The 25485-nt window shown below is 49.6% G+C and overlaps 1 protein-coding gene and 1 long non-coding RNA gene across 7 annotated transcripts; one reads left to right on the forward strand and one right to left on the reverse strand.

The window, feature by feature from the left end:
- Positions 1-2167: 2167 nt before the first annotated feature.
- On the reverse strand, positions 2168-4808 carry LOC112817113 (uncharacterized). Its single transcript, XR_003206315.2, has 2 exons — positions 4430-4808; positions 2168-2859 (listed from the first exon to the last, which is right to left on the reverse strand). It is a non-coding gene; the product is annotated as an uncharacterized lncRNA (long non-coding RNA).
- A 149-nt stretch (positions 4809-4957) lies between these two features.
- On the forward strand, positions 4958-24618 carry FLCN (folliculin). Of its 6 annotated transcripts, none has more exons than XM_073881819.1 (12): positions 4958-4978; positions 9939-10211; positions 11493-11639; positions 13011-13232; positions 14462-14622; positions 16169-16260; positions 17861-18051; positions 20012-20125; positions 20947-21070; positions 22091-22222; positions 22327-22432; positions 23314-24618. In XM_073881819.1, exons 2-12 carry the CDS (start codon positions 9963-9965, stop codon positions 23513-23515), a joined length of 1740 nt encoding a protein of 579 aa, XP_073737920.1. In that variant the 5' UTR covers positions 4958-4978; positions 9939-9962; the 3' UTR covers positions 23516-24618. The 6 variants fall into 6 exon arrangements, 5 of the variants coding, with proteins under 5 accessions (XP_073737920.1, XP_025719851.2, XP_025719852.2 ...); XM_025864066.2 differs by lacking the exon at positions 4958-4978 and adding an exon at positions 5257-5382; XM_025864067.2 differs by lacking the exon at positions 4958-4978 and adding an exon at positions 5370-5432.
- The last annotated feature ends 867 nt before the right edge of the window (positions 24619-25485 follow it).

The raw sequence follows: 25485 nt of genomic DNA on the forward strand, positions 1-25485 counted from the left end.
TGGGGCTAGAACTCTGCACACCACATTTCTTTTGCCAACAAGACGCAGACTGGAAGGCTGGGGAGGGAAAAAAGGACGGGCTCCCCACTGTCCGCTTCCCATTGAAGAGTAAAAGCCCAGCTCTTTGCCCTTAACAAGGATGGTTCGGCGCAGCAGTGAAGCCCCGGTTGTGTTTCCCGCGCTCGTAGAACTAGCCTCGTACCCGCTGAGAGATGCCAACCTCAGAAGGTGGGCCTCCCTCCCCTGCCCATGTAGCTTGGGGACCCAGTTCTACTGGGTACCTCCCACCTTCTAAATTCTGTTAATGCTAACCTCTTTCCCTTGCCCCCCAAGCCCTAAGGGTGATACCTACTTTCTGCAGTGTCTACCTCAGTGAGACACGGTCCGCCCGCCTGTCCAACACCCGGTTAATGCATCTATTAAATCATTTCTGTTAAAGAAACTGGTGAGTGGTTTCTCTCTTGACAGGAGTTCTGAAGATCTTAGATCAAGGAGATGAGAGAATCGAAGACTTCGCACATGCTGCCTTCTGGAAAATAGGTCACCTGGCTATGCCTGTGTCTTGTTTTTGAATAGTTACTAGAATCTATTTGCTGAATAGTCTGCTTGCTGAATCTGTTTGCACGAATAGTTAAGATACCCTTAGCTGTTCCTCTGAGTTAATTCTCAGCAGCAAATTCCTTTGTGAACAAGTTTACTTAGGAATACCTGTTGTGTTTTTGATGGCACCAGAACATGGTGAGTTTGCGCCCAGGGAATTAAGGCAGTTTCTGAGGTCCAGGGATGTAGCCTTCGGTTGGTGTTCATTAGCGGACCTACCAGTTTTCTGAGGACTTTACAAGTCCATCTTTTCACGGTAATATTAAATGTTAATAAGTACTCTGGATTAATGAGGACAATTGCCCTCAGATGTCGGTACGTGCCTTATGTATTTATGTTTCTTTTTTTTTTTTTTTTAAAGATTTTATTTATCTGACAGACACAGCGAGAGAGGGAACACAAGCAGGGGGAGTGGGAGAGGGAGAAGCAGACCTCCCGCCAAGCAGGGAGCCCGATGCGGGGCTCGATCCCAGGACCCTGGGATCATGACCTGAGCCGAAGGCAGACGCTTAACGACTGAGCCACCCAGGCGCCCCTGTATTTGTTTCTATTTCTACTGGTACCAAGTAAACCACCCAAAGAGACTAGGTTTAACTTTTTATATACTTTCTTAAATGCGTATGCTTGATCCGAATGATCTCCAATTTGGGATATATTAGTATAAGGTATTATTTAAAGAAATACCTGGTTGCATGTTTTTGAAATGTAGGAGATGTTTTCTGAGCCCAAGAATGGTACCAATGGGCAATAAAGCAGTGAGATTTGTGGGATTTTTCTGCCTTGTATGGATGGCACCTCCTTTGTTTAGTAAATTAAAATCCTAAACAAAGCTAGGTGATAGAACAGTACTCTAAAAGGTGCCTTAATAAGAGAGTGACGCCTGGTAATCTAATCAGGGACAAATACTTTTCTAACAAACAGTCTGGCAGAGGGGAAACCTAAGTCTTACGTTTTCAGGTGCTGAACTGTTGGTGTTCATTGTGGACCTACCTTGTTCAAGTCCCCTCAAGTTATGCCAACGGTCAGTTGTATTCTAATTCTCTCCCGCCCCGCCCCCCCGCTTGCTTTTCAAAGATGCTGTTTGGGCTTTCTAAGTGCTAAGTTTCTGGGGTGCAACTTGAAATGGTAACCAATTTGTAGAAGAAAACATGATTTGCACATAAGTCTGAGCAGTTGCAAAAGGCCCAGAGAAAATAAATGTCTGGGTAAATCAGATTATTGTGAAAAGGAAAAATCAGTGGTACCCTTTATAGGCAGTTGAATTAATGTTGGTAAACAAAGAAAAAAATCCTATCTGCATCCTTTCCTAAAATCAAAAGTTGAGACCAAGAGAACTTCTGCTAATTGTAAAAGGCATTTGACAAGCCTGAATCCATAATGACGTGATAAAGTTTATTATTAGATGTGAAGAAAGCACTTGGTATTTAATATTTAACAAGCAACTAGTATTAAATTAAAACACCAAAGCCTTTCAGTTGAATTCTAACTGGGAGGAGAGGGCTAATTTTTAAAAGCTTTCTGAACGTGCTATGATTTAAAAACAAAACAAAACAAAACAAAAACTAAATTAACACTAGAAGCTTTTTTATTTGTCTTTTTTTTTTTTTAAAGTAGGCTCCACACCCAACATAGGGCTTGAATTCATGACCCCAAGATCAAGAGTCACGTGCTCTACTAACTGAGCCAGCCAGGCACCCCACCAGGGGCTTTTCTTTAAGAGAAAATATTAAACTACTAATAGTCCTTGCAACTAGCTGGACACCTTATATGCAGAGTTAATTGTCTAATAACCTGAAACTTCAAACCGACTTAGAGGTTGTGCATGAGCTCTACCCCCTGAACCCACTATTTGCTATCTTTCAGCAGCCGGACAGACCCCCAAACTTAAACACATCAGAAAACACAATGTTATTTTGGATGATGGAAGAAAGGAAAGCTTAGATTATTATTTTTATAACCAGGAACCTACTGTAGTTCCCTTAAAATAATGAGATGTGATTAAATATATTAGATCCAATTGCTCACAAATGAAAATACCTCTCCCTCCTGAAACTGAAAACTGATGTAGGGACATGGTGGTCTGACTCAGAGATAAAGCCTATCTGTATTCCAGCTATGTAAGACCGCACGTTGGTAAAGATACACCTCAAAACCTCTCTGAGGAATTTTCTAAGGAGACTTGACTTGACTTGGCTCCATGGTCTTGGCAACTGGTGTCCCTGAAGCATTCTGTCCGTCTGAATGATGAGCTGTCAATACCTAGTCAATCAAATCTCTTGGTTAGCAGTAGGAAGTCAGAAAAGCATCAGGCAATCTTTAATTCTGATTGGGCCCATTTCACTGGTGGAAAAAACATGTTCTGGACTACAAATACCAGGCAGTGTGGTACATACAATGCTTTTGGTAACTTTTCATAAAATTCTTATTACAGGATACAAGCTTTGAGTTTAGCATGGTATTTCATTTGGTTGAAATTGCATTATTATATTTATATGTTAATAACTGGCATTTTTGCCGGTTTTGCTTCCTCACTGATGATGTGGGCCACATTTTCTGACTTCTAAGATGTCTGTCATTCAATGTCCTTGAAGGTTTATACTGTGTGAGAAACCAGTGTAATTAACCTTTGGCTCAATTCACTGAGGCAAGGAATTGGCATGTAGTTGTTACTTTTAAACAGATTATTTATAGGTTTGAGAAACACCTCCAGAAGAGGAGGTGGCTGAAGCCAGTGGTGCTGGAGAGGGTATTTTATGTCATAGATGGAGTCCGGTTGTAGTTAAATGCACATGGAGTTGTATTGAAAATGGCAGTGGTTGAATAAACCGTCTTCCACTTGGGACCTTCATTAGCCTATCATCATAGAAATAAGGTTGTGCCCTCCACTAAGAAACTGAGGACATTAATTCCTCACATCAGTTACAAGACAGGAACAAATATTTTTTTTCTTGGCATAAAACCTGTCTAACCAATGTTAGTTTCAAGAACAGCTACCAGTAAGAGAAAAATGGGGGAAAAAGCTTACAAAAGAAAAAAAAGAAAAGAAAATGGGAAAAGAAAAAGGGAAACAAAATGAAACAAAAAACATCTTCCTGGCTTCTTGATTGAAACCGTAGAATATGCAAGCAGATTTTAAAAAATACATATTCATCTCCTTTCACTGTGAAGTGAAAATAGTCATGGTTATTGAAATTTTTGGAAAGTTTTGTAAATTAGTGTGTAAGTCAATTAAGCAGATTTGTATTTGGCATTGCTGCTGTGGTCATTTTCAGGGTGAATCCTGTTCATTTGACAAACGTTGAAATGATGTTTTCTCTTAGAAATTGTAAAGGCACAGCCACACAAGGAGGCTTGCACCTTTCCATTAAAGCTTTCAAAGAATTTTGCAAACTCAGTAAAATTCAAGTATCTGAATTGTTGGCGGCGAAAATAAAAAACAGAATTCCAAATCAGTACATCGTCGCGGGTTTTCTGTTGTTGTTTGCTTCAAAAATTATCTTGTGACTTACGAGACAATATATTATGTTTGTGCTGTCCAATATCATGAGGAATTGGATTGGTAAGACTAAGTAAACATACAAAGGCAAGGCCTAACCTCATAACTCCCACACTCCTTAAGCTTTTATCACACCACTAAAGACAGAAAACAAATTGCAATTTCATTCTTTCCTCTCTTCGGTGTAATGCAGAATTTCAAAGAAAGAAGTGATCGCGGTGATTTTAAAGAAATAATACAACCAGCTACTTCTCCTTCCTAATGGTTGAGGCTTTTCCCCCAACACTCGACGACAACCACCCTCCGGACACCCCCTGCGGGAGCCATACGAACCAGGACTCCGAGGTGAAGCGCCCACTGCGGAGGTCAGCGGTCTTTGGTCCGACCCGACACAAGGTGGCAGCACCGTCTCGCAGCTCCAACGAGTTTCCCGTGGTCCAGGGTGTGATGCGAGTCCCTCTAGTTCTTCCCTCTAAGGGCCCACATCACATCACGCACTGGGGGCTTCACAATTAATCTTTAAGCAGACAGACGGACTAACAGGCGCCCAAGTGTTAAAAATATATGTTATTTAACAATTGACTCATATTTTTTAAAAACCGTGGACGTATTATCGTTCGGGTAGGCCAGTGCATCACGCACATGCGCACTCCGCCGCACCCCACCTCCAGTTGCCGACCTAGCCTCCCAACCGCGACGCGCGGTTTGCCCCACATCACGTGACGGCCCCCTCCCGGCCCCCTGCCCGCACGTCCCACAGAAGACGGGTTCCACCGGCAGTTTAATCAAAGCCAACGGTGACACCATAAGCCACTGCCCCGCTCTTTATAATGTCGAGATGTTCTATTTCTTTTTCTCTTCGGTGTGGACCGGGAGTACTAGGTTGGCTATATTTTCCTTCAAATCTCTTTCTTAAACGTTTTTTGGTTGTTTTTTTTTTAATTTTAAGTATTCCCCCCCATTCCTCTTTGAAATGGTTTCTTTCACGAGCCCTGCCGGTGAGGCTGGAACCATTCCGTACTTCCCGGTGGGGGGAGGCGCGGAAGTCGGGCGGCGGAAGAGGCAGGTGTCGGGCAGCCGCTTCGGGTTCCCCGCCAGAGTTCGGAGTTGCCGAGCTCGCGCGGTCTTCTCGGGTGTGCGGGCTGGGCGAGGCCCCGCTCGCTTCACGGTGCACACGTGCGCTCGGCCAGCCCACGCCCCCCCCCCGCGCGGTGGGCGAATGGTACGTCCCGGCCGAGTCACGCGCCTTGGGCTCGGCGCCGCAGCAGCAGCAGCCGCGGCCCCGGGTGAGTGAGGCTTCCGGGGCCCGAGCTGCGGTTCCCCCGCCGGACGGGAGGTGCGGGGGCTCGCGAGGCCAGGCGGGCGTCCCGGCGGGGCCTGGGCTCGAAGAGGGGGCCCAGGGCGGGTCCTGTGAGGGGGACGCTGTCAGGTGCGCCGCGGCCCGAGCGCCGGAGCCGGGCTCGGAGCTCTCCCGGCCGGTGGGAATTCGTCTCCGCCGCGCCCCCGGGGGTCGGTGCCCGTGCGGGAGCGCGTCCCGGAGCGGCCCCCTGGCTTGTCCAGGTCGTTGGAACCCGGGCTGTCGGGCTGCTTCCTGGAGGTTGAGGGGAGCCTGGCTTCCGGGAGGAGGGCTTAGGAAGGGACGGGTGGTGGCGGCGGGCGGGAGCCGCTGGGGGCCCGAGGGCCTTGGAGAAGCCTGACAGCCTTCGGGGTAAAGCTGTGCGGCAGCAGTGCGCTTCGAGTTGGTGTGCGGTGTTGGTGATCGGGGAGGTTAGGGGCCAGCGTGGAGGGGGTGGCGAGAACCTGAGATGTGGCGGGCGGTGGTGGGGGGGGTCGCTGATCCGCGGACGGTAAAGGAATGAGGACCGTGACATGGGTTCAGACCCCGTCATGGTCGTTGATTCTTTTCTCCTTTACTGTTGCCAGGACGCTGCACTCTTGGCCTTCCCTGCCACGCAGGTTTTGCCTTACCGCTGGTTTAGGGAAGAGGGTGTGTGTCATGATTGTTTTTCTCCCAGGCTGGCATTCTGAGGCGGGCACTCTGACGAACTGATAGGCCCAGATCGGTGTTCCCCAGGGTGGGTAGAAGACCACATTTCCCTCCTGTTTTCTGGGTATTGTTGGACGCAACCTTATCACCTGGAAAAAATATTTACCCAAAGACTGGCGCATTGTGGATTGAGGTGCTCCGGGTGATCAGCAGCAGCTGATGGAGGCAGGGAACAAGGAAGGAGTTGGCTGAAAGGAGGTGCTGCTTCTCCAGCCCTCGGACACCTGGCACCACCCAGGGTGTCCAGCCGGGGTCTGGAGGCATTGGATTATCAACGTTGTTACGAAGAGATTGAGAAATAGTGGCAGGTGACCGTGTTTGCCCTTCTAGTGTCATCAGGGAGCTTTGTAAACAGAAATCCAGGTGAAGTTGGTAGAAATAATAGAGGCACCACGGTGTGAATGGGTTGAGTTGGAAGTCATCCCCTGTGGAACGTTTCACCTTGGACTTGCTGGGATCCAGCTGCTGACCTAATGAGACTCCCCCCCCCCCACCCCCCAAAGAAGACTAGGTAAAGAAGCTGCAGGGAATTCTGATGCTGGCTACTGGTTAAGAGCCATTATGATACTCTTATTTATTTGCAAAGTGTTCTTTGAGCCTCACACAGGAAGTGAGAGTGAAACAGACCCAGGGCCCGGCCAGCACCTCAGAAAAGGGCCCCACGCCTTCGGGGTATTTGGATCTTGCTTTGAGTATAAAGTTGAAGTGATAGGGAGCAGATTTCTGCTGCTTCCTTGGATTCCGAAAAGCTCCTTGGAAGGAAGGAAAGAACTGTTAGGCGTACTCAAGCCAGTTTATTTTCTTCGGTAAACATCTGGTACAGATTGGAAGTGGGAGTGAATAGAGAACTGACCTCCTGCTACTCAGAATTCTGATTGCACAAGTTGTGGTTAACCTGAGAGGTGCCCGTTGGCCTCTTGTTTCTCAGCCTAAGGGTAGTTCTGAGTAAGATATTTGACATCACCTGGCAGGTAAAGGCTGGAGACAGGCTTTTTTCTGTGTGACTTTGGAGTTAAGTGGTACCTCCCCGTCTTCCACTAGTTGCCTGGGGCTGTGGTACTCCTGATCAGGACTGCTTTTCTTTAAACTAAACAAAACAAAAAAACTATTAATAATTAAGTCTCCCATGTTGGCCACGGATGCCGGGAAGTAGCTTAGCAACATCACCTCTGGTCTATCCTTCCCATTCGAGGAGGAGAGAAACTTGAAGGCCTAAGGTCTGAAGGGTTAAATTGGCATGGTGTGGGTGCTGCCAAGACAGTCCTCTTGTAACCAGAGTAGGAAGGATGAGGACCTTATATTTGTAAGTGTTTCGTATTTTTAAAAGACGTAAACGTAGTTATATTTAAAGAAATCCTTTATGAAATAACGCTGTAGGGGTGCGAAAGTTCAGCTCAAAGTTTGGCTGCAGCACCAGCTTGGCATCAGCTACTGCTCAAAAGGCAAGGGGCCTGCTAAGCCGTCCAGATGCTGCTTGATGGTTTTATGTGTGTCACCAAGTGCGTTGCTCTTAGAATCCGCTTTTTTTTTTTTTCCCCTTCACCTAGAAAACGTCAGGCCTTAGACCTGCAGTATGGCCGCCGTTGCCCTGCCCGACTCATTTGGAAGTGGCCTTGTGTGCTCTTGTGTAGGCGGGATGGTGCACGTGTGATTTTGCCGAGTGTAAAGGTTCGTGTGGATGCTCTACAGTATAGGGGGTGAACCTTAGCCGAGTGCTGCTTTCACGCGGATGTTTCGCTGGAAGGAGCCTTATTTCTCTTTTATGCCTCTCAGAGGAAGACGTGGCCTCTTTCTCCAGGGTTAAAGCCTCTGCCTTTGGGTCTCAATGCTTCTTCCTCTGGGATTCTTACTCCATTGTCAGCCACCTCATTCCTCTTCCGCAACAGATGCTTAGACCATCATTTTCCTTGATCTCACCGGAGTGAGCCTGGTGGGACCTCTATTTAAATTTGGTTTATTTGATTAAATCTTTAAAAATAAAATGAATTTGGCTCACTTGGGTCTCATGACACTAGGCTCTCAGACTCCGGTGTTCCCCATGCTTGTGCTCTTGAACCTTTCCTGCCCATAGATATCCTCGATGAGCTCTCTGCTCTCTGTGGTGCCAGCTGTCCTCTCTCCATGGGCACCTGCTAAATCCACTCATCTGTCCAGAACTTTAATGTGGCGCCTGCAGTGTGTGTCAGGAACTGTTGTGGCTAAGGCCCCCACCCCCACCTTAGGGAATATTCATACGGGGGAAACACAAACAGTGCAGTTTCCAGGAGAACTAAAATAAAGCAGAGGACGGGAGAGAGTGATGTGACGGAAGTGAGCAGCTGCTCGGGGGGCTGGTTCGGGAGCCCTGTCAACAGGGACATGCAAGGAAGAAGTGAATGATGAGGACGGTGAGTCAAGCGGAGGTCTTTGGAGTGTCCCGGACCCTCATCCTCCGCCCAGCCCTCTCTGCTTCTGCGGTCCAGAATCTCCATGGAACTCAGAGTTTTCCAGCTAAATGTCCTGCTGTCTCTTCAACTCTCTCTCCGCTGCCCACCTCCCTCTAGGAATGTCTTGGGCCCCAGCTCTCCCTACCTGCCGGGCACCCGCAAGTCCCCATCTCATCCCCGTGCCTGACTCACATCAGCCCAGCTGACTTTGTCTTGAGTTGTCTGTTTTGTGTTGGCCTCTGCCATTCCCACTGTCACCTGAGCGCCAACCCCTTCCTCAGGTACAAGGACAGGAGCAGTGGTAGTCGTGTCAGCTGAGAGGTGGTCTGCAAGATGCCGGGTGGGTGGCAGAGTTAGCGAGCAGGCTGGAGAAGGGAAGCTGCTGGGAGGACGCAGTGACAGACAGACCACGCAGGGTTTTGAGGATGCCGTCGCCCGGGACTCGCTCCCTGGCCCCCACGCGTGTTCACACTGGGTTTGGCTTCCTGGGCAGGTGCCTCTGACTGGTCAAGCCTTGGTCACACCCATGTGGGGCGATGAGGACAGAGAATATCGTACCTTCTTTGGCTCCATAATGGGGGAGAGGGTCCCCAAAAGAGAAGGGTTGAATCCTGGCCACTGGCCACTACTCAGATTTACCATATTTTTCATCAGAACCTATCAGAGACTCTCCAGTCTGAAGAAAGTCAGCCTTCACTGTGGCCTAGAAGGGTCCCTAAAGTCCACCTCCTTCTCGTCTTCTGCCCTCGTCCCCCAACTCGGTAGACCCCTTGTCATGCCCCCTCCTTGGCCCCATGGCTCCCTTCCTCCCTTCAGCTCCCACTCAGAGAGTCCCTGTGCCCAAAATCACATCCCACCTCCTCCAGTGAGTCTCTGCCCCACACCTGCCATCCTTTCCTCCCAAAGCTGTCACCATAGGAGAGCAGTTTGTCCGTCCCCTCCTAGAAGGTAAGCTCCGTGAGGGCAGCAGCATATCACCCACCACAGCAGCTGTTGATAGAATAAATGAGTGTCCTCCAGGCCCCTGTGGCCTTGATCTGTGTCGTATTTGCCACACTGTCCCTCGCACTCGTGTTCTTCTCTGGGCTGACCACCTCCTAGCCCTGTCACAGCTCTAACTGAAGTGTTTTCCATGTGATCCTTGAATTACACTGTGCCTCCTCCATTGCAACTCCTTGTAGGCAGGGACCGTGTTCTGTCTGCCGAGTTTTCCCCGCACCTGATGCCGGGCCCGCTGGCTGGCTGGCTGCCTGGGTGACCTGCCTTGCTGGCTGGGAAGCCTGCTGATGCGCTCCAGAGCAGCAGGCGGGCTCTGTTGTGCCGGCAGAGGCTGGCTGGCTGATGGTGTTTCCTCTCCTCCCCCACGCAGGCCTCCTGCTGTCTCCAGGACACCATGAATGCCATTGTCGCTCTCTGTCACTTCTGTGAGCTCCACGGCCCCCGCACTCTCTTTTGCACAGAAGTTCTGCATGCCCCGCTTCCTCAAGGGGCTGGGAATGGGGACAGCCCCGGCCAGGGCGAACAGGCCGAGGAGGAGGAGGGTGGCATTCAGATGAGCAGTCGGATCCGCGCTCACAGTCCAGCGGAAGGGGCCAGCTCAGAGTCCAGCAGCCCGGGGCCCAAAAAGTCGGACATGTGCGAGGTAAGTGTCTCTCAGGGTGTTGGACACGTTTCTTTTTGGACTGGGTGGGCGGGAGACCCTGTTGGACTACGCAGTGGACGTGACCTCACAGGAAGGTGTGCAGACCATTCTTTATAGGCCCTGTGGAATGTGATCTTTCTGTGTCCCTTTAGTTCTTTCCCTTGATCCCAGCTTTAGCTTTTTCCACCCACCCTGTGCCAACATTGATAGTTGACGCAGTTGACAGTAGACATTTGCTTTTCAGCCCTTCCCTCTGCATGCTCGCATCTGCACCCTGGCCCATCCTTGGCTCCACTTCCCTCAGTCCAGTGTTGTGCAAGGTTTCCTCTTCCCGGGGGCCTGGCTCTTACTTTTGGTGTCGTTGTATGAGCTCTAGGGAATGAAGTTTAAGTTCCCTCAACCGGCTGCTGCTTTGTGTGACAGACCCAGGTCGGGACCTGAAATCAGCATTGGTGTGAGCCCTGCCACTGCAGGGTGAGCAGGAACCCAGCCGCAGTAGTTTGGGTGTGCTGAGAAGCAGACGGCAGGCGCAAGACTGATCTTTTTCTGCTGGAAGCCCCTGTGGGGAGAGCCTTGCTGCTGGGAACAAGTCTGACAGCTGTGCAGGAGAGGAGGGAAGGGAAGGGTGCTGGACAGAGAGAGTCATTGAGCTGGCGTTGCCACGGGGACGGGCTGGCCGCAGTACCGTCCTGTGCGGCCTCCAGGCGGGATAGCCCCTGGGATGCGAGGCCTCGGTGCTCGTGTGGTGGTGGCTCCTGAGGGCCAGCAGCCGGGCACCAGCCCGGTCCACTCCCGAGCACAGGCTCTGAGCTTGTGTTCTCAGGGTGCTGCACCAGAAGGGAAGTCGGGCAGCCTCCTGAGGCCCCTGCGAAGTGGTTGTGTCAGGACCAAGGACAGAGGCTAGTCACACTCACGTGTGAGCCACTTTGCAGCCCCGGGCCTCACTCAACCTTGCCTCCCGCAAAGTGAGGCTTCTCATTATAATTATCTCATAAGGTTGCGCTGTGGGCTAAGTGAGACAGCGCATGCGGAGCTCTTTGTAATACCGGCTACATAAGTGCTCAGCAGATTAGATCTCGTATTCATAGTCTTTGATGATCTTTGTGATCTCCGTGTCCTGGTTTTCCTATTCGGGAAACATTGAGATCTTCAGAGAAGTGTAACTCTAGAAGCCTGTTATTTTTATAGGAAAATAGATTGGGTTTTCTCGTTCAGGTGTGCATAAGAAAGTTTGTTGCCTGCTTCCTGACTAATTGGCTTTCTTCTCCTTCTCCGTGGCAGGGCTGCCGGTCCCTTGCTGCCGGACATCCCGGGTATATCAGCCATGATAAAGAGACCTCGATTAAATATGTCAGTCACCAGCACCCCAACCACCCCCAGCTCTTCAGCATTGTCCGCCAGGCCTGTGTGCGGAGCCTGAGCTGTGAGGTGAGCACCGTGACCCTGGAGGGGACTCTGTGGGAGTATCACACACACTCCCAGATGCCCCGAACAAGTTCACTACTGGTTACAGAAAGGAAGACAGAGGTCAGTCCTTCATGAAGAGGACGGGGGGATCAGTGAGCAGGGAGCACGGAGCAGCCCCAGTTCTCTCGAACTCCAGAATAAGTTGGGTTGGACTCCAGTATTCTGAATGGTTGCTAGCTTATCATTTCAGGCACCAGACTTTCGTTATGTGTCCATTCTTGGTGAACATATTTCTAAGATATTAACTATTTCTAGGTTATGTGGCTCACCATACCAAACATCACTTTTTTTATTGTCTCAATCATTGTTGTAAGCCTAAATGGTTACCATGTGCTCTCACTTCCCAAAAGGTGAATCAGTTTGTTCCCAAACTACCTGGCTCCTGTTGTTGAATTCAGGTCTTAGCTATTAGGTTTTTTGGTGTTCTGGTCTTTGAGATTTATTTATTTATTTTAGAGAGAGAGAGAAAGTGCGCGCGTGTGCACACATGAGTGGGAGGGGAGAGGGAGAGAGAATCTCAAGCAGACTCCACGCTGAGCGCCAAGCCTGATGTGGGGCTCGACCTCACAACCCTGAGATCATGACCTGAGCTGAAACCAAGAGTTGCCTGCCCAACCAACTGTGCCATGCAGGTGTCCTTAGTTCTTATGTCTCTATCTGTCACGAAGAATTCATAAATCAGTTATAAAACTTCCCTTCTCTGTACCCACTTGATGAGACACACTGAGCCCCCCTCTCAGTTTTAACTTATGGTTTACAGTGTGCCTACCTTCAGCTGGTTCCCTCTGTTTGATTTCCTACTACTAATTTTGATTTCCTGCTGCTAATCTTTTTTCTTCTTTTTAAGATTTTTTAAAATTTATTTCCTGCCGCTGATCTGCTAGAAGCAGATGATTGTGCCTGATAGAATTGTGTGTAAAGTAACAGTGAATGTGTCATGAGGGAGACCTAACATCTGTCCTGTGAACGAAGTGTGCAGATTTTATTGTATGGACCCTACAGTGACTGCTCTGCCCTTCTCCAGTGTATTCCAAAGGAGTGATGTTGGCAAATTTGAGTCTGGAATAGATACAGTATTTGAACAGGAGTTATTTATGGCTCGGGGTAGAAAAAAAGTCATGAACCTACTTGACTGGCCCTTGCAATCCATGGTAATAAATGTTTACCTTCAGAAAGTTTGATCCCAGTAGCAGATGGAAGCAGTTTTCCTCTCTTGTGGCCACCTTTCCGTCTCTTCCCGTAATTAGTGCTAGGTAATCAGTACAGAAAGGTAAAGTGGACGAGCAGGATTTGACTGTGTCACCGCAGTAGACACAGTGTTGATTTCCGCAGGTCTGCCCTGGCCGGGAAGGCCCTATCTTCTTTGGGGACGAGCAGCATGGTTTCGTGTTCAGCCACACTTTCTTCATCAAAGACAGCCTGGCCAGGGGCTTCCAGCGCTGGTACAGCATCATCGCCATCATGATGGACCGGATTTACCTCATCAACTCCTGGCCCTTCCTGCTTGGGAAGATCCGAGGGATCATTGACGAACTGCAGGGCAAGGCGCTCAAGGTGACCCCACATACAGGGAGAGTGGGTGGCAGTCGGGGAGGAGCTTGGCGCTGACGGGGGTCAGAGCGCAGGCGGCTTTACCGTTTCTAGGTCTTGGCGGCCATTGCTCTGTCCGAATTGTGGTCTTCGACTTCAGAGTCGGCTGTGGCCATCAGTCCTGCTTGCTTCACGGGCCTCTCTCGAGTCCACTGTTGTCCCAGTGGTCATTCAGCTCGGCCTCTTTACCGCGCTCACATGCCCTGGTGTCTGTGCTCCCTCTGGCCTTCGTTTGGAAGCCTGGCCGTGAATCGGGTTGTAGACCAGCACCAGCGTAGACCCCTAGCTATGGCGTCGCGCCTCAGGATAGGCCTGGTTGTGCTGTGGTGACAAACAGCCCTCAAACCTCAGCGGCTTAAAGCCACACAATTTGGGGGGTTTTTGTTTTGTTTTGTTTGGGTTTTTTGTTTGTTTTTTATGTTTTGGGTTTTGGGGGAGTTTTTTCGTTTTGTTTTTTGTTTGGAGAGAGAGCGGGGTGGGAGCAGAGGGACGGGGGAGAGAGAATCCCAAGCAGCCTCCATGCTCAGCGTGGAGCCTGACACAGGGCTTGATTCCATGACCCTGAGCTCGTGACCTGAGCCAAAAACCAAGAGCCTGATGCTCAACCGACCGAGCCACCTGGCGTCCCACAGTGTTTTGTTGTCGGTCGTGTTCTGGGTCCATTGCAGGGATGGGAGGATCTACTCATCGTAGTCGGCCTGGCAGCTGGAGCAACATCCGTGTCGGAACGTTGCCGAATTCCCTGCGAGAGGCCGTAGATGGTGCTGGAGGGCCTCGTTCCTCTCACCTCCATGCCAGAACAGGGCACATATCCCGCCCGCACCAGGTCTCTCGCTGAAAGCCTCCATGTGCTGGGACGGGGGGCAGGAGCCTGGAAGGATGTGAAGAACAGCAGTGATGAGCACGCAAGCACGTATACCACCTGAGTGCCCATCGGGTGCCTAATGAGTTGGTTGTGGGAGAGGGTACAGGAGAAATTCTTAAACCGATTCCTCTTCCTCAGGTAGCTTCTACTCAAGCTGTGAGGGCAGAAGCCATTCTGTTTGGGATGAGACCGGTGGCACTTTTCTGTGGCCAGATTGGGACAGCGTCTTCTGGAGTGGACCCAGGAAGTTGGCTGTGAATGAGCTGCCTCTGGGCTGCTCGGCTGCTTCTGTTTTGCTCAGAGGCCGCCCGTTCCCTTTGCATTTCAGGTATTTGAGACAGAGCAGTTTGGCTGCCCGCAGCGCGCCCAGAGGATGAACACGGCCTTCACACCCTTCCTGCATCAACGCAACGGCAATGCGGCTCGTTCGTTGACGTCCTTGACAAGCGATGACAACTTGTGGGCATGCCTTCACACCTCCTTTGCTTGGTAACCACGTTTGCAGTCTCTCCGCGACCGTTAGAGTGAGAGCAGTCACGGTGTGTTGGTTGGGTGCTGCATGAGTCTGGGGGGACCGTCGTTGGCTGACTTTCCCGGGTGCCTCTGTGCCGTGTACTTGTTGGCAGGCGGTGACCTGCGTCCCCCTTTTACTCTAGGCATCTTCCCCCGGGCGTATGGAAGACAGACTGAGGGGGCCCTCACTTCCCCATATGTTTAAGATGATGCTCCCACGCCAAGAGCAGTGATCTCCGTTTTTTGTCTCGACCACAGAGCTTTATGTCACACAGCTCTGTGGGTCGGGAATTTGGGAGTGGCTGGCCTGGACAGTTCTGGCCGGGCTGCTCAGGGGTTCATCAGTCAGGGCTGCAGCAGTCCGAGGTTTGCAGTCCTCTGGCAGCTGGGCGCGGGCTGCCGGGGGCCCTTCCAGCACAGGCCGTCTATTAGGAGTGTGCCGGGGCGCTCAGACCTGCCTGGTCAGTAGGAAAGGATTGCCTCCGTCTTCTGAGCATCACCACAGCCTGTCTTCTGGCCTCAGATTGTTTCTGTTCCTTTCATTGCAAGACGCACCTCTCCCAAAGACGGCCCCCAAATCCTCATCCCTGAGGAGCCGTGGCTACAAGTCTAGGGCCTCGTTTCCTAAATCACGTCCGGGTGCAGGGGAGGTGCGCACCTGGAACAAAGATCTTCGAGGGTAGCTCCCGAGGACCTGCGAACAACAGAGAAAGTCTCTGTTTCATGTGGCCTACAGAAAATCATCTAGGAGAGATTTTCAGACAGACCCACTGTAGAATGAACAGTACAACCTCATCATCCAGCTGTCGCAGTTGCCAGCATTTTACTGCTTTTTCTGTCCCCTCTTTTCTAAAATATTTATTTATTTATTTATTTATTTATTTATTTATTTATTTATTTATTTATTTATTTATTTATTTGACAGAGAGAGACACAGCGAGAGAGGGAACACAAGCGGGGGAGTGGGGGAGGGAGAAGCAGGCTTCCCGCGGAGCAGGGAGCCCGATGTGGGGCTCGATCCCAGGACCCCGGGATCATGACCTGAGCCGAAGGCAGACACTTAACCAACTGAGCCACCCAGGCGCCCCCTGAAATGTTTTTTTTAAAGCAGATCTTAGTTGTATCATTTCAAACATAAAACCATATCCAACAAAATTGACAAATTCCTTAGCATCATCCAGCCCGATCCGTGTTCAGTTTTCCGGTTTTCTTGTTCAGGATTGATTTTTGAAATGGGATCAGATCACTGCACAGCATGCACCTTGTTCTGTTCTTAGTCTAGAGCAGTTTGTCCGATGCCTCTGCCACAGATTTTTCCATGCTTTTTGTTGGGGGACCTGGGTCATTTGTCCTCTAGAATACTCCTTTTGGATTTGGCTGATTGTGACTTTGTGGTGTGTGCAACATGATCTCCTATACCCATGTTTTCTGTGAACTAGTGGATCAAAAGGCTTGATTTTGATCAAAAGGTTCCATTTTCATTGTGGCAAGAAGACATCATAGGTGGTGCTTTGCTCTCCAGGCTCCTGAAGGCGTGTGGCAGCCGGCTGACTGAGAAGCTCCTGGAGGGCGCGCCCACTGAGGACACCTTGGTCCAGATGGAGAAGCTTGCAGGTGAGCTGGGAGTGCTTGTGCTGGACACCTCTGCCTGCAGCGGCTGTTGGGGCCCATCTCACAGCCCCCCCCGGCCCTCCATCCCGTTGAAGGGGACCCTAGGATCAATAACCCAGGAAGAGCATCTGTAAGAGCTCGCCCTTTAGCCTTAGTGTTTTTACTGTGGTTTCCTGTCTCCTTTTTCTTGACAGTCACATGAAGGAATCTACCACCCTGGGCAGCCTGGGAAAGTCTGCTATTGAGGGCTGTTAGGCTGTGGGGAAGATGGACTGATGGAAGGTTTTCTTGTCCCTGTTGTATGAGCCCCAGGTGCTTGCCCTCTCTAGACACTTGAACAATAAAATGTCAGGCTTCAGGTGGACCCAGGGTTTTCCATCAAGGGTGGTTCCCAAGCCTTACCAATATCTGGGTAGTCCTCCCCAGGTTTTTGATCAGAGCTCCACATCTGGGGCTCAGGATCCTGTGTTTTAAGTAACTTCCCAGGGCATTCTGCTGCGGCGTGTACCAGCCCAGGAACCTATGGTCTCAGTCCTGGCTGAGCTGCTCCTTCGGAGATGATTTGAATCTTGGTGACCTAGGTCAGCAGCCTCAACTTTGGGGTTGGGTAAACCAGACTTGCGATGTATATTGTGTGCGGTGTGTTACGAATAACACTTGATGTGCTTCAGGGTGCAGATAATTGGCCTTAATAAATTGAAGCTGTTTCAAGGTTATTCCTGTAGTCAGGTGACTTTGCACGCACTTGGATTCCAGCATGCTTTCCTGAGTGGGAGAGAGGGAGTAGAGTTTCAGCGAGGGCAGAGTATGCTCCGAAAGACAAAACCTTTGCGGTCCACCTTCACGCCTTCGCGGATCAGCGGACCCTAGAACCATTTATTATTGTGATTTCAAATTTCTAAGCTAGTGAAGATGGCAAGGGTAGTCTGCTGGTGAGAGTATTTAGAGAGAGCCAAGTACATCAGAGCTTTTAGGAAAGAGACATGCAGGCACGCAGGGCTCTCTGTCATGTGTTAGACTGTATTTTAGTCCAGAGCACACACTTTGGATTTGGACAGACCTGGCTTCAGATCCCGGCTCTGCTCCTCTCGCACGTTCTGTGACGAGACAAGACCTCTTCCCTGTGGATCTCACTTGGATTATGGAGTGGAGATGTCTTTATTTGTGATGGTTGTCACAGAGATTAATGGAAATAACAAATATTTCTTTTTCTGTAAAATGGGGAGCGTAGTACTGACCTCAGGACGGTTGAAAGGAGGCAGTGAAATCATGTGTGGAAGCCTTTAGAATAGTGCCTGAGTGGGAAGTGGGAAGTGAACGAGCTACCCTCATTCTCATCGTTGCTTTGAATTATCCCACGACCACGAACAGCTCATAGTCTCGTGGGTGCCTGCTTCATAGTGTAGTGTGAGGCTTTGAGCTAAGTAAATAAGTACACAGACTGAGCCCTCCCTGCTTCCCGCCGGGCTCCGAGGACAAGTGGTATAGATACTGGCCCAAACCAGAAATCAGGAATGCCTTGGGCTAAAGTGGACACCCCAATGCTGTCGCATCCAGGGAATGAAGGCATGTTTCATAAATGTCTTTGTTGTCCCTCTTGCAGACTTGGAAGAAGAATCCGAAAGCTGGGACAACTCCGAGGCTGAAGAGGAGGAGAAAGCCCCTGTCTTGCCAGAGGGTGCAGAGGGGCGGGAGCTGACCAAGTGCCCAACAGATTCTTCCTTGCTCTCAGACTGTGGCAACTGGCAGCCCCGAAAGTTGTCTGTCTTTAAGTCCCTTCGGCACATGAGGCAGGTAGGCGGCAGAGGGTAGACCCCCATTCAGAAACCATGGAGAAGAGCCCAGTCCCCTCCTTCTCATCCAGCACACTTTGTCCTTTAGGCCCATGATGTTCAGACCCAGTGGGGATTGATTGGTTAGGAGTAACCAAAAAACCTCGATGGCTGGCCAAAGACAGCTGGGGCTGTGTGGGGTATCTCGGCCACAGGCGCAGTGCTCCCCTTTTAGTGGTGACGTAGGTGTCTTTTTTTTTTTTTTTTTAAGATTTTATTTATTTGCGAGAGAGAGAATGAGAGACAGAGAGCGTGAGAGGGAGGAGGGTCAGAGGGAGAAGCAGACTCCCTGCTGAGCAGGGAGCCCGATGTGGGACTCGATCCCGGGACTCCAGGATCATGACCTGAGCCAAAGGCAGTTGCTTAACCAACTGAGCCACCCAGGCGCCCCATAGGTGTCTTTTATACGGAAAGCCCTGCATGGTTGGTTTCTCGTGGTCCTCTGATCTTGTCATGCTGGAACCTTTTAAAGGAAATGCGTTCGTGGCACTGTTGGTTTGTGTACGGCCTTAGACGCTTTGCAAAGTGCAAATTCTGGCCCTTCTTGCAGAAAATTGGAAGGAATCTGGATGTCCAACCATAGGAATTGCACCCAAACAATGGAATGTCCTTAAATACAGAGAGGAGAGCATCCAACATATTGTACAGGGTGGTATGTGTGTTTATATACATGCGTGCTGGAGACAAGTCTCACGCAACAGTGTCGACCGTGGTTCTGTTTGGTTGGACAGGAAGAAGAGACGACAGGATTACAAGGGCAGTCCCTTTTTATGTTTTTTCTGTGATTACGTTTACAATGAACATGAGTTTTAACAAAAGATAGTTATTTCTGTTTCGAAAAATGGAGTAAAGACTGATTTAACGGCAGATGCTCTGTGGGGCTTCTGAATGAGGAACATTCACCCACCAGAATCGTGTATTTGGCTAAAATCATCCTTGTCGGTTGCTTACGTGGATTAAAGTTAGAAGGAATCTTCAATCCCAGGGGAGGTGGGGGTATTTTGAAGCTGTAGGAGTTTTGCAAAACGTAATATTTCTGGCCTCCCCCTTTTTTTAAAAAAGCCATTTTATAAGTCGTAGGATGACAGACTGAACTCCCCAAAAACTCCAGTGTCAGAGAAGTTATAAAGAGTCAGGTGGACAGAGGGACTGTTCTGGCATAAAACGGGGTAGACAGCAGAATAAATGAAATAGTCTTTGATCCTTAAGGGACTCCTGGATTGAAAGAAAACAGCTATCAAGGACATTGTTAGAGATTTGGGGCTGCGCATACTGGGTTGATGGCACATCTGTGTGGTGTTTCTGGGGGTGGTGTGTACTGGGGTTCTGTAGGAGAGCCCTTGTCCTTCCTGGGTCCTGAAGTGTCATGCTGCCTGTCCCTTACTTTGAAGTGATTCGGCAAAATGGTATATATAGAGAGAGAAAGTGAATGTTGCAAATAGCTAACACATTTTCTCCTTCAAATTTGTTTTTTTTTTTTTTTTTTGAGATTTTATTTATTTATTTGACAGAGAGAGAGAGAGAGAGACGGCTATAGAGGGAACACAAGCAGGGGCAGTGGGAGGGGGAGAAGCAGGTTCCTGGCCGAGCGGGGAGCCCAATGTGGGGCTCAATCCCAGGACGCTGGGATTGTGACCCAAGCTGAAGGCAGATGCTTAACGACTGAGCCACCAGGCGCCCCTTCTGCTTCAAGTTTTTAAAAATAAAATTGGGGCAAAGATCTTATAGTGTGCCAGGGTTTTGGGATCGGGCTTCCAGGTGCTCATCCAGAGGCCTCCACCTGCCTCCTCCTGTCCACGGGCAAGTCAGCCTGCCCTTCCCTCTCTTCGACCCATCTTCCTTCACTCTACAGAGAACACACAAATAATTTTGGTTGCACAAAAGAAAATTCAGGGCAGAAAGCACTGAATTGTATTTTTCAGGTCCTGGGTGCCCCGTCCTTTCGCATGTTGGCCTGGCACGTTCTCATGGGGAACCAAGTGATCTGGAAAAGTAGAGACGCAGACCTTGTCCAGTCAGCTTTTGAAGTTCTTCGGGTAAGAGTAGCTCTTCTTGTTAAGTGTTTTATAGCAGGTCAGTGTTTGCCTAGGTTTTTTGTTTTGTTTTGTTTTTTAAATCCTGACCGTGGGTGTTAATGTTAGGATTCAGGGATGGCTCGGTCCAAAGGTTCATGCCTGAATCTGAGATCGGTGCTTTTTCTCCACTGTTGAAAATGGCAGTCATCGATGGTTGTTATTTCCAGTGGAAGGAGTCTGTGCTATCTTGATAGAGTGATAACTAACTACCCTACCCCCAACCCCCGGATCCCTCTAAGAAGCCATTGGCATGGTTCATAGCTGCCTTAGAAGCAGGTTTGAGTCATCACATGTCCCTGTGCACAGAACATTCCTGATGAGTCAGGTGAGATGCGGGTCTACCATGCTGTCTGCACCTCAGAGGTGTAGTGGGTGCCAAGGCCCAGGTCTAGCTGATGATATTTAAGTCCTCAGAAACCTTGTTCATGCCTAATATCTGCCTAGGCCTGTGAGGGCACAAAATGAATATGACAGAATCTCTCCAAAAGCTTATAATCTCTTTGTGGAGTGAGGGAAGAGAGACAAACATCTGAGAAGTCAAAGAATAATAGGAAGATTAATACCACAAAACAAGAGGTAGCACAAATCCTGTATGACTGACTGCTGGATTAGGAGTTGGGGCCATGCAGGAGACACCCCAGTGGGGCCAAGTGACCAGGAACGCCTTCTGGGAGGAGGGAGGCTTTAGACCTGACGGTGGAGGGCACATGGCGGGTGGGTGATGGCGACGGGCAGGGCATGTTCCAGCGAGCATCAGATCCGAGTCACTGTGTCCTCTCTAGACGATGCTGCCAGTGGGCTGTGTCCGCATCATCCCTTACAGCAACCAGTATGAGGAGGCCTACCGCTGCAACTTCCTGGGGCTCAGCCCACACGTGCAGATCCCCTCCCACGTGCTGGCCTCAGGTACATCCCTCTCCTCTCTGAGCCAAGGTCCTGATCCTCAGGGCTCAGAAGTGGAACTGCATCTTAGCTGTGGATCTGAGGATACTGCCTGTGGGGATACTGCCTGCTCAAAAGCAGGAGGACCAGCTTTCCCAGTGGCTTTGAAATGGGTGAGGGTTGGACAGGACAGCCTCAGAGTGAGGGTGGCTTGCTGGGCGTGGTTCTTGGTGGAGGGCAGGTTACAGTCATGGGAGTGGAAACAACACAGATGGATGTCAGAGGTTTGTCATGCTGTTATGCCAACAAGATTCAGGAGGCAACTGTTTTCCTGTCTATGCCTTAAATCCAGCCTTGGCATTCACTAGTACAGTGGGGCCTGGCTCTGCCCTCAGCACAGACAGGCTCACTCCTCTGGGCTGAGAGCCAGGAATCTAATCAGCATCCTTGTCTTTGGTTTGAGGAGCTCAGGAGTCCGCTTGGGTAGAAATCCCAGCCTCCACGGGCAAGCCAGCGGCCTCTCTGAGCACCCTGAGAGATGGCCGGAAGCCCAGTCAGCGGGGCATTTGGTGCTCAGCAGTCCTGAGCTGCCATTCCGTTCAGCATCCCAGGCTGGGTCCTGAGTCCCTGAGAGGCAGCACCTTGTTTTTGGAACACAGGCTCCTGTTTTCAAAGATGAGCTTGAAATTCTTAACCACTCCTGGCAGTATGACCTCGAGCCAAACCACTTAGCTTCTTTGAATCTCTTCCCTTGTCATAAAATGGGACTAACATTGGGACCATCGTCACAGGGCTGTTTGGCATTAAGTGAATTCAGATACATAATTAGTAGTTACTGGAATATAACACATTAACTGAGGCAAGAGGTAACCCTTAACTTTGCTAACAAATACACCGCAGAAGGTTTTCAGTGGCCAAGCATTAGTCAGGGAGGCGGCTTTCCGCTCTTAGATCCGAGATGACTTAGGAGCGGTGGCGGCGGGAAGCAGGCTCCCTGGGGGCAGAGGCTCGCCTCCCACCGCAGTGCATTTTGTGCTGCTGCAGAATTTGCTGTCGTCGTGGAGGCCCATTCAGCTCCTCGCTCCAGCCTCCACCCAGCCAGGTGCGAGGATGACCAGTCCCTCAGCAAGTACGAGTTTGTTGTGACCAGCGGAAGTCCTGTAGCTGCGGACCGAGGTGGGTGCTGCCGAGCCGGCCTCCCTCTCACCACGGTGAGTGGGGAGAAGAACGCTGAGGCTGCCTCTCGCTCGCCCATGCTGACAACCCACCCTTGTTCCCAGTTGGCCCCACCATCCTGAATAAGATGGAAGCAGCTCTGACCAACCAGAATCTGTCTGTGGGTGTGGTGGACCAGTGCCTCATCTGCCTTAAGGAAGAGTGGATGAAGTAAGCACACCTCGCGTTGGCCCCTGGAGTCTGCTTTCTCACGGGGGTGCTGGGCAGCCAGTAGCGGTTACGTTCTGCTGGCAAGAACCAGGAGCTATTTTCAGAAAAAGTTGTGGCCTCCCTGAGAAGTGGGGTAGAATAGAGATTAAGAGCATGGGTTCAAATAGCATCTTTGCCATTTAGTCTCTTAGCTGGGTGACCTTAAGCAAGGTTGGCACTCCTAGTCCTCACGATGCTCCTCTGTGAGATGGCGGTGACACCTGCCTCCAAGAGAAGCAGTTACTTTTGCTGCTTAAATAACTTTAAAAATCTGAAAGCCAGGGGCATCTGGGGGGCTCAGCCGGTTAAACATCTTCCTTTGGCTCAGGTCATAATCTCAGGGTCCTGGGATTGAGTCCCGAGTCAGGCTCCCTGCTCAGCGGGGACCTGCTTCTCCCTCTGCCTCATCCCCTCCTCCCCACTCATGCTCCCTCTGTCTTTCTGTCTCTCTCAAGTAAATACTTTAAAAAAAAAAAATCCGAAAGCCAGGTAACAGATGTTTCTTTTCCGTTAAAGCTAACTAGTTAGTTCCTTAGTAAGTTTCCCTTAGTAATTTTTTTGTCAAATTCAGTTAGACATTGTCCTGATTTCCAATAACACAATGAAGCTAAGGAGCCACAAATTCCTTTAATGAATTTAAAAGAAAATGGGCTTTTCCCCCCATTTTGAGGCAGCGGCCTCACTACGCAGGGTTAGAACTGCTGGGCCGGGGAGAGGTCCTGGAGTGTGCAGCTGAGAGCTGCCACTCTGTGTGCTGGTCATGAAGCCGTTAGGCCTCGGGCCCTGAACCGCGGTGTGATTTTGCTGTGGTGTCTGAGCATTGTGTTTTTGGTTTCCTTCAGCAAAGTGAAGGTCCTTTTCAAATTCACCAAGGTGGACAGTCGGCCCAAAGAGGACACGCAAAAGCTCCTGAGTATCCTCGGAGCATCTGAAGAGGACAATGTCAAGCTGCTCAAGTTCTGGATGACGGGCCTGAGCAAAACCTACAAGTCCCACCTCATGTCCACGGTCCGCAGCCCCACAGCCTCAGAGCCTCGTAATTGACGCCACTTGTGGGAACGTGAGCCCGGGCTCGCCTTCACAGAAGTGATGACCATCCCCGCCGCTGAACTCAAGGATGGCTCTCTGACGGCACTCTCACACCACTTTTGTTTCTGACCTGCCGGCACGGAGTTCTTTCCTCGCAAGCAGTGGAGACCCTCGGGGCTGAACCTTGCCCTCCGTGTGGGATTTGGACCTGGTATAGTTTTCGGCACCATTCCACAAGCTGTTTGAATTGCTCTAGCCCTAAAGAGGGCCGTGGGAGACGTGGGACAGTAGGTCCCCTGTGTTTGAGCACCCTGTGAGAGAAGACTGAGGAGGACATGCACCTTATGTCTCTCAAGGATTTAGACTCAAAATTTATAGGAAAAACATGTCAGGTCAGTCCCAACTTGGGTATTTTGGCCACAATAACAAACCTCTCAAGGTTCATGTTTGAACCTTTCTATTCTGATACTCAGACTTTTCCAGGTTTTATATATGTTTATATATGTTGTATGTTTTGCTACGGTTGTGAATTTTCAGGACATGTGCTGATCCTTAGTCATCGTTAGTAATCTGGTTTTGAGCTCTGGGAATGGCTTTTGGGGTGGAATAGATGTTTCCTCAATTTTGGGCCCTTTGGGATTCATGTTCTGGAACCATGTGACTACAAAGTCTTCTGGCCATGCTCTCCTATGATTGCTTTGACATTTCCCTGTAGCTTGAGGACAGGCCCCTGACCTTTTTTTTACACAAAGATGATACTTTGCTGAAATGTCAGATGGAGCCATTTGACTTGCCTAACTCACTGGATGTGGAGTTGAGAAACCCACCATGGTTTTATTCCATGTCACTTTGCCCTTTATTGCTTCTTTAAACATTTAGATTTGGCTACAGGTAACAGTTTTCAGAGTATGGTGATTTAAGACAGTTTCATCATCCCAGCATGCACTTTTAATAAGGATTCATGGCTTGGAGGGATTTTTCCAGCAGATTTGCTGATTTGTTTATACTTTTTTTTGGTGTGTTTGCTTAATTTATATTTAACATGGAAACTAAGTTTATATGACTAGGTGTCTATCATGCAGGAACATTGAAACACAATAAAGATGTATTTTTATAAACTGTTGACTACAAGGTTTTGTTGGTTTGATAACCTAGAATTTCCATGGGATCAGTCACAGAAAATATTATGGCTAAAATAACACCTATGATGGAACTGTTTTGAAACTCTGGGGTCTGTTAAAGGCTTGCAAATTCTAGAAGACTTGGACTGTATATTGTGGTTACTTTTGATCAATTTCAGCTTGGAGCACAGTAGCACTACCCATCCCCTGCCCCCAGCCACACAGCAGGTGTGCAGGTGTTCCTGGATGGGGCTGCATATACCATATGGGAGCTATGGTGGGTGAAAAGGAGCCTAGACTACAGCTATGGGGGAATCTGTGCTCTGATCACTGGTTGTTGCTTCCGATCGCAGTGGTGCAAAGAGCCTGGCAGTCACTGTTGCAAGCCCTTACCCCTCTGGCTGCCAGGAGACTTAATGGTCCAGTGCCCTTACCCCTCCTTCAGCTGTGTGTGTGTGTGTGTGTGTGTGTGTGTGTGTGTGTGTGTGTGTTTCCTCTTTCAGGAAATACAGGACAAAGAACAAGGGCATTCAAAAACAAGTGCATATACAGGGGATATAAGAAACTGTGCATGCCCAAGAAAAGGCTCAGAAAAGACCTGAGAAAAAAGTAGGATTATACCTCAGTCTGATCCTTGACAAAGAGAAAGCCTACAACCATAAAAATAAAAAAGACAAAAACCGGAACCTTGGGGAAGGGGGAGTATCTGATTTTCAGTTATCACATTATTAGATTTAAATGTCCAGTGTTAACAGAAAATCACAAGGCAAACAAAGAAAAAGGAAAATATGTCCCGTTCAAAGGAAAAAAATATCAACAGAATCTGTCCCTGAAAAAGACTTAATGGTAGATACACTAAACAAA

This window comes from Callorhinus ursinus, unplaced genomic scaffold, assembly GCF_003265705.2.
Source record: "Callorhinus ursinus isolate GAN/ISIS: 27379988/994484 unplaced genomic scaffold, GSC_fseal_2.0 scaffold43, whole genome shotgun sequence".
In the NCBI taxonomy this organism is placed as follows: domain Eukaryota; kingdom Metazoa; phylum Chordata; class Mammalia; order Carnivora; family Otariidae; genus Callorhinus; species Callorhinus ursinus.